The 8,449-nt window shown below is 43.5% G+C and overlaps 2 protein-coding genes across 3 annotated transcripts in view; both read left to right on the top strand.

Annotated features, from left to right (window-relative positions):
* Positions 1 to 1,538: 1,538 nt before the first annotated feature.
* On the top strand, positions 1,539 to 4,044 carry LOC138180032 (uncharacterized). 2 transcript variants are annotated; one of them, XM_069113452.1, is made up of 3 exons: positions 1,539 to 2,734; positions 2,998 to 3,049; positions 3,116 to 4,044. In XM_069113452.1, the coding sequence occupies exons 1-3, from the start codon at positions 2,710 to 2,712 to the stop codon at positions 3,843 to 3,845; spliced, it is 807 nt and encodes a 268-aa protein (XP_068969553.1). In that variant the 5' UTR covers positions 1,539 to 2,709; the 3' UTR covers positions 3,846 to 4,044. The 2 variants fall into 2 exon arrangements, with proteins under 2 accessions (XP_068969553.1, XP_068969552.1); XM_069113451.1 differs by having other exon boundaries at positions 1,543 to 2,734; positions 2,998 to 4,044.
* Positions 4,045 to 5,856: 1,812 nt separating this feature from the next.
* Positions 5,857 to 8,449, top strand: part of LOC138180026 (uncharacterized) — an 87,382-nt gene continuing 84,789 nt past the window's right edge. The window contains exon 1 of the mRNA XM_069113440.1: positions 5,857 to 8,364. Coding sequence (XP_068969541.1) covers positions 8,339 to 8,364 — 26 coding nt within the window. The 5' untranslated portion in view covers positions 5,857 to 8,338. The remainder of the gene's footprint in view (positions 8,365 to 8,449) is intronic.

The following is an 8,449-nucleotide window of genomic DNA, read 5'->3' as shown; positions in this document are numbered from 1 at the left end:
TTCTCGACGAATACGTCGTATCACCGACGAGTCGTAACAATTAACGGAAGATGCAGCTTTTTCCTCGTCGCTCGATTCGATTCGACGTTTCGACGTCCGAGTCGACTTTACTTTACTCGAAGAGTAATTGGAAAAAATCAAAGGCACCTGTCGTGAGAAACGCACACGCATTCACACTTGCACACGCGCACAGCACCCGAGAGGAATGAACAGCACAACTCCACGTACCGTGCACGTACTATTTCACTCCATGGTAACTATCATGTCCGCTTCCTGGTGCAGCGTCGTACCCGGCGAAGGCTCGCCAATCGTTGGAAATCGAAAGTACCTGCCCGTGAGGACGCACTCATGCACGCACTCACTCACGCACTCATACGAAAACGCCGACGAAAGGCGAGCACGGCCGTCCTCGTTCGTTCGCACGCACTCCACTCCTGCCCCTGTACAGATATCTCCTCTCTCTCCCGTTTTCTATGCATCAGCCCCCTCTCGCGCCACCACACAACCCATCTGAATCTCTCCTCTCCTTCACCCTTCTTCCTAGCCCCGTTTACCACCGCTCGCTCCACCACCCTGACGTTATACTTTCGAGTAAACGCGGCTACTATCGAGTATCGCGAACTGACATCGAAATCTTGGGGTTACGAGGACGTATCGTGATTCGAACGTCGATTCCACGGGGCGGGAAATATAAAGCGAAATGGGGTTGATATTCGTGCTTGACGTGGTACTCGAATTTTCATCCGTACGAAACAACGCGTAATACGATTCGGACGTTCCAACGAATACGTATCGCCGTTTCGAAGTTAACGTAACGTGTGAAATTAAGTGATTAAACGTTTATACAAATTGGTCGCGTTTTAATACCCTTTATCGTTAAATGAAACTAGTGAAAAATGTAACATACGTCGAGGGGAAGTGCATCCGGCGAACGATAATAACGAGCATGAGAAAAACAGGACGGATCTGAGAATCGGAACGAACGATGACCTAAAACGTGGAATCCCGAGCACTCGGCTCGTTTCCTCGTGTTCCGTGACGGGCGAGTCCCGCTCGGAATGTTTGTTCATTGCACGCTTTACGCGAAACTCTTGTGTGGGTGTTATTATCTCGTTACATCGTAGACTGGTGTTTTATACGCATGGGTTTATATAGCCCTGGCTGGTTCACGAAATAGTTCACTTCCGGCGTTGGCATTGCTATCAGAGCGTGCGAAGATTCATAGTAACATCGACGCTGACGAGAAAAAGCAAAGTGTCTTAAATATACTTATCCGAGGAATCGATTAATTTTACGTTGCAAAGGATGCTCGTTGCTCGAAGGGATCGATTCTGTTGTCGCAATAAATCGTTCATCGATCGTCGAGACCGAAACAAATTTCTACGAATCGATTAATCGGCTAAAGCATGCCCTTGAAAGTTTCAGCACCTTTGTCACTTTTCTCGCAAGGATACTAAGTTATCGATTAACCTTTGCATCCAGATCAATATGCCCTCCTTACGATCGAAAAACTATGTTACGACACGCGTTAGATCGCGTTTGGATATATCCATCGACCAGAACGTTTGAGAATGTCAGGAAAGGATGATTGTTGACAAAAGCGATGAAAAGTTCAATTTTACGAGAATATGAGTTTTCATGCGTTTTATACGCGATAATTGCAGGTATGACTTCACGAACATACATTGCGTATGTACGGATGTATGCGTCTTAATTGTATGGGAAATTCGAGCTAATTATGAATTATAATGCAAAACATAACGCGTATATTGTGGAAAGTGAACGATGAAACTCGGTGTTGTACGCGCTTTAACAATGTGAAAAAATTCAAGGAATGACGTAATAGAATCATAGAAATGCCTACAAATCATTAAATGGAATGCGCTCAGTTTATGAAACTTGACATCTTACGTTTAACATGATCCAACATGTAACAAGTGATGTAATAATAAATAATTTATTATCAGTAGATTGCGGATTTTTATGCATTTATAGGAAATTTAAAATTGGAAATAAAACATTGCGCAGACATAATATGGAAAAATGTATAAAGTATCGAAAGTGTAATAGCTTTCATAATACTTGGTAGGTAACACAACTTTCTACCGAATCTTGTAGATTTTTAATTATATTCTGAGAATTATGAATTTGCATAAATATCCACAGTCTAATCATCAGAATATCTGGAATGTGGCTCTGGTAATTCTTTCGCGCGAAACATGGCTGTGAATTCTTATACGCGTAATTTTTACGTTCTAAGTAGTTCGGCAGTTGTACAACGGTTCTCTATCCTCGATATTCGCGTAAATCATGCTTCAATGCTGAATTGGTATTATCGTCAGTCGTTCTTTACTGAAAATATCGCTGAATACTGCCATCCACTGCTTTTAATTCGAAACTTGAAACTTGCTAACGTCTGACGTTACAAACCGACCGTTAACCCATATCTGAATATGTTCGAAACTGGTACGACCGTACACAATTCTATTGGTTAGAGAACCTAAGTACTTTTGGTGTTTACAAAGTATGAAGTAACATGGCCGCCAGTTCTCGACGCGTACGGAACCAGTTTCAGTATGAAACCGGTTTGGAACTAGTTTCCATTGGTTTTTCGGCCCCCTGCAAGACCGTGCCACGACCGAGATTGGCACTCGTGTCGGACTTCTTTCAGAGATTAGAACGGAGGTTACGTTACGAGAGTGTGCTAATATGGCCGATATTACAGAACAGAAAGGTAAGAAAAGCAATTTTCAAACAAGGTTATATCCTATTATTGTCCTGTATTCATCGTGAATTCTGCGCTGCGCCGAATGCCTGGCGCTCGTGTCGTACGCGAGCGTGGTCATCTCGCTGCTCCCTTTTGAAACTGTTCAAAATTATTTTATGTTGTTAATAAATACATCCATGACTTACTTGCTCTCCTTATTCCGATTGTTGTTGTTCGTTTATCTAAAACACGTTTAATACACTTTGTCATGTAAATATATTCTTAAAAAGGGGAAAACTTCGATGAACAAATGGAAATCAAAGTGGAACCGGCGCTGCAAGGGTATGTTGAAGAGGAACACGAAAACGATTTTCCCAGTTCTGACAGTAACAACGTAATTCCTTCTAGTGCTGATGTCGGTGCTTTAAATTTATGGACCAGTAAGGCCACCGCGTGTCTTATTAGCCAGTATAAGAAATATCATTCGAAGGTAGGACAGTCGACTCAGATTCGAAGTTTACGTGAAATGTTCGAGATGATTTCTCTCGAGATGCAGAAACATGGCTTTTACTTTAGTCCGCAAAAGTGCGAGAACAAGTGGCGTGTTCTCGAACGAAAGTACAAGAATCTTGTGTTTCGAGAGCTTTTAAAAAAACCCGGTAGAATGAGACATTACGGGCAATGGGAACACAAAAGGGCGTTGGATGAAATTTTTAAAGAAAAGAAGAAACACATGTATTTGGAGGAAAGTGATTTTCCACCGCCATCCGGTTCCGCGAGATATATGTTTATTTTACCAAAATCTATAAACGAGGAACAAAGCAATATTAGCGTCGTCAATCAGCAACAGGAGGACCCTCTTGCGGCGCCGTCCTCGAACTCCTCTACAAACAACAAGAGCGAAGCGATGGATCAGAAGGAAACCCCAACGACGCTTTTCGACAAATTTCTCAACGAGATGGCAAAACATTTCGCGATCGCGGAGAAAAATAGAGAAAGGAGGCATAAAGAAGAAATGGCGATGCGGCAAAGCGAGTTGGAAGTTCAAAAAAGACTATTAAAATTAAAAGAACAGAAAATGGAGTTACAGAAATGTCAAATGATCGCTGCTGCGCAGCATTTACATTTGAACATGTAACGAAAACACTTGAAAACGTTGATCAAAACAAATTAATCTAAAAAGTCAAATTTAAGAACGAGTGATTATAAATTAAAGTTCAATATAGATTTTTGTTACATCGTTTTTATATAAGATACTTTGTTATATCGTTTTTATATAAGATATTTTGTACGAATAGATTTACCAGAATAATATAAAAACAACTTAATTATTACAATATCTATACATATTTACGTCTACTTTTCAGTGTGTGTACACTGTACACTTTCTTTTTGAATGTGTTACGTCGTGATTGCTCACTAGTTGCGCGAAACAACCTTCAGGTGGTAGCACCTACCATTTTGCCAGTTCTATAGCTGCATATCATTAGGTAATCGATGTGCGCGAGTTCTGTTTTTTCGACTGTCGAACCGTACAAATCTGGTTGTTCACGTGTTGTTAGTGTTTTTCCATTTTAAGTTTTCAAAACGATCGATTAAACGAATGTAAATTGTTGATCAAGGATAATAGATCAAAAGGCCAACACGCTGTCCTGCAAGTTGTAATACGGTGAAAAGAGTTTAAAAATTGTTCTGTTTGTAGAAACCCTGTACAAGCGAGTTTATAGAAGAAGTACATGTATCTCATACGTTATACATACATATATGTACTCGTACATCATGTTACATGGCGCAAAGATATGTTGGAGTTTGGTTTTATTGTTAAAAGTTACAGGGCGGTTGTTCCTGTTCGACGTTAAGGATTACTATCGTTATGTATGCTGCCTCGTGCTCCTAATGACTCAATTTATTAAGCGGCGGTTCAAAAGATTGCCTCCCTAGGCTTCGTCGCATTGATATTGCACCTTCAAAGGATCATGCAACGCGTAGGGCTCGACAGAGATTTATAGCGCTTAAATGCAATTTCATTATTCTATCTTATCGGATTAACACAGATCAAGTCCTGCACTTTCATTTTATTTATGGATGTTTCATGCAGATGTGGATCATAAATTATATCAACTCTCAACGGAAATATAATAATAATACGACAGAGACGAAATTGTTTTGTGACTTTACGCATCGTGAATTATATTTGAAACAAACAAAACGCGCCTGCGTCATTCTTGAGAGGACAGAAAAAGATGTATCATCTACGAAATGTAGAACGGCGCTCATTAAGCTAAAAGCAACAAAGCAACGTGGTAGGGAAAGTTAGGTATGGATTGAATCAACTCGGTGAATCGTATTCCCCGTAATTAACATTCTCGGTACGAAGTCATTCAATTCGTGATGCGATTAATTGAAATGCCACGAGAAAAATCTCGTAGAAAGTGAAATGGAGACGTTCGATGACTATGGAGCAGGCCAAATTTGCATTGACAGAACAGGTAGAACAAAGGACAGGAAACATAGTTTCGTGAAGCTCGATCATGGTGATGTCGAGCATGTATCGTGATTCTGTAGTGGACTGCCTTGGTGTCACCTTACATTACGCCTTGCATTATCCAGTGCATGACGATTGTACGTTTGGAATTTTGAAAAATTCATTCCTGTTACGCAGCATGGATTAAACGACAAGTCACTTTCCCCTATAGAACAGTCTGCTTGCTCGTTCCTAGCTCTCCAGTTTTAATCTAAATTCAATGGTAAATATTAAAAATCTGTATCCAAATATTTGAAACAATTTTATGTTTTAATGTTCCGAACGATACTCGCGTAATCGCAATTTCCTGCGAAAGGCATTAAAATATAGCTTCAAGAAGTTTACGGGAATACCGAGAAACCACAAAGGGCAAACAATTTTACAAACCGTGGTGAATGCTTTTCGGGAAAAAATCGGTGAAACCGGTTACACCCGGCCGTATGAGTATTCGTACGCACTGACGACACATACATGGTGCATATGATACACACACAGGGGCGTAAGAGTTATACGCGAGCACGTGCAGGTACGTGGCAATAGGTGCACCTTGGGTAGTAGTACACGGAAGGGCGCCGGTTCGCTTGATACGGGAGTGAGTACGGCGGGTAATAGCGCGGAGGCGGCAAGTCGTCCAGTCGAGCCGCGACTACCGACCGGTGAGCACATATTTTTCAATTTGCCTTCGATTTTCACGGACAGAAGAGAGACAAGGAGGGATTCGAAAATATTGCATCGTGTTCGACATGAATTTTAGTTGGAACGTGCAGGGTTCCGGTGAGAAAAGTAACCGCGCGAGGATCGATCTTCGTCTCGGCGAAATTTCGCGTGCACACGAGTAAACAGAGGGTGAAGGAGGACACGCGATTCGTTGGTGCCTGTCGACGCACGCGTACACGTTCTATCATACACGATATATCATAGGCAATGTGCATCATAGCGATTGTGGCATACGTTTCGCGTGACCCGTGAACGTTCTGCCTGTAACGCGCTACGACTCTCACGAGTTCTCGAAATCGGGGCTGATCGTTCCAATTGTTTAGCCGTGCATCCATTTGGTCAGACTCTGGGAGATCGTTCGAGCTAGTGGCATCGAAGTATCAACGATACCGGCTTCGTCGATGGTAATCGTCACTGCGACTGCAGCCCTATATATTTACGTCACGTCTGTGTAGCGTGTCACGATCGTATCCTTGGACGTTGGTGTCCGAGAAAAGAAGGGAACGAATAAGAGTGAATCGATTTTCAACAGTACCGACGAATACCTGTCGAGAACTATCTCGATATTACGCTGGTTCCGTACGAAAGATACATAGCTTAGGAGAAAAGGAGAATCAGAAAAGTCCGAGCGCGTGGTATAGCGGACTTTTCTTCAGTGGCAGATGGCTTGAAATCGTATGCACCGCGTCCTGGTCTCTGCATCGCGTTTTGCAGCACGTTGCGAGCCCTGAAGGCTCTGTCTAAGTAACAGTACTTCCTCGCGCTCGGTGGAGTAAGCCTCTCTCCGAAGAACGGGACCCACACTCCACGAGCCCGCTCTCTACACGCTCCTCGCCTCTCGCCCCCTCCCGTCTCTTCACCGAACATACTCTTTCTGTGTATTTCCCTCTCCTTCTATCGTGGCCGAAGTAGTCTGGCCGGTCGAGCACGGGGAGTCTCGTGAAACCAGTCCTCGTACGGTGGACCTCTCGGTTGGGACCTGGCGAAGAGAGGAGGTTGTTCGCTTGTTCCTCTACACCGGCACCTTTTGCACCTGCCGTGTGATTCCAAGTTTTTTTGCCTTTCCAAACCGATGCCCTCTGTGCTACCTCATCCGAATAGTAACGAGATTTTCCGTGGATGCTCGTACACGCTTCGCTACAGTGAGACTGCGATCGGCTTCGCGTGAATGCGAAGCGACGCGTAGCGTGTTTATTGCACAAACCAGTCCTGCTAGACGGAAGGACGCATCGGTCATTTGTTAAGTGGCACGCTTTTGTACCGAACGCGGTACTGCAAGATCGCAGGTGTACCATTTGCAGCAACATTTTCGGAGAGCTTACCTTACCAGAGAGTGACTCTGTTGTGAATACGACGTGTGATTTATAGGGAGGAACGGAATAAGAAACGTTTCGTTAAAAACGGGAGAAGAATCGAGGATTTATGAAATTAAAGAAAACGTCCGTGTTACGATATTTTGTATTTCTTAGCGTAGACGTGATGCTCGCGTCAGGGTGCGCGACGTTTAATTCGCCCCATGTCAATTTTTGGAGGATTCCGAGAATCGAGAAAATTCTTACGAGCGAGAAGATCAGCGACCAGTAAATATCAAGATCGGTAACACGTGCGAGCAGAGAGACTCGCGTGAAATCACAGTCACCATGTCAATCGCTGTCGAAGCGTATCGGAGGTCGAGGTGTACTTTGGAGAAATAAAATGAACGAAAAAGCTAAGTACTCTGTGGAAGTTTAGAAGAATCCGTCGTGGTCACCGAAGCCGAGCGATTATCAGTTTGGCGAAAGAGAGGTTATGTGCCTCTCTCCGGATTCGACCTAACCTCCAAGTGTCTCGGTTACGAGTCCCACTAATCTAATTCGTGCCTCTTACTGCCGCGCACTCGATGGAAGCGCCGACCGTATGCTACATCGTGTAACTTCTTTTTATAGCTATCGATAATCATCGTGCGATCTCGAGGATTTGGGATCGAACGGAAACGGTACGACGCGTCGTCGATCAGCGTAAGATATCGACCATCGCCATTATTGAATTTTGAGAAATCGTTTAAAGCGTCGAATCTTGTGCTTTTCGTTACATTTGCTACCCTTCTCGGTCACGGCAACGTCATCGATTTAGTGACCGGTGAAATTCGATCGATATCGCTTCGCGTATAACTCGATTCGTGCATAGAATAGCACGGTGCTGTGGTTAATCGGACCGAGATCGTAAAGATCGAAAGCAAACGCGTTTCGAGTCAGTGTTCTTTTCCTTCTCGCGTGTGCGTGTTTGAGCTTGTGCGTTTCGTTTTTCTTGTTTTATCTCCGATCGCTCTTGCCGTGTGCCTCGACGCCGAAACGAATCGATGGATCGACGCTGAGGGTCGTTCAGAAGAATTCACGAAGAAACAGTCAGAAATGAAGACCACACAACGCGCATTAAGGTAAGATCTGTGCGAAAGTTCCTCGAGAAGGGAATTTACTTATTCCGGTACGCTCTATGCTTTTCTATAATAGAACGGTTGGCAG

The sequence above is a fragment of the Bombus flavifrons genome, chromosome 5 (genome assembly GCF_040668555.2).
Source record: "Bombus flavifrons isolate JBK064 chromosome 5, iyBomFlav1_principal, whole genome shotgun sequence".
In the NCBI taxonomy this organism is placed as follows: domain Eukaryota; kingdom Metazoa; phylum Arthropoda; class Insecta; order Hymenoptera; family Apidae; genus Bombus; species Bombus flavifrons.
Note: the sequence above shows the minus strand (reverse complement) of the source record. Positions and strands in the feature narration are given on the sequence as shown.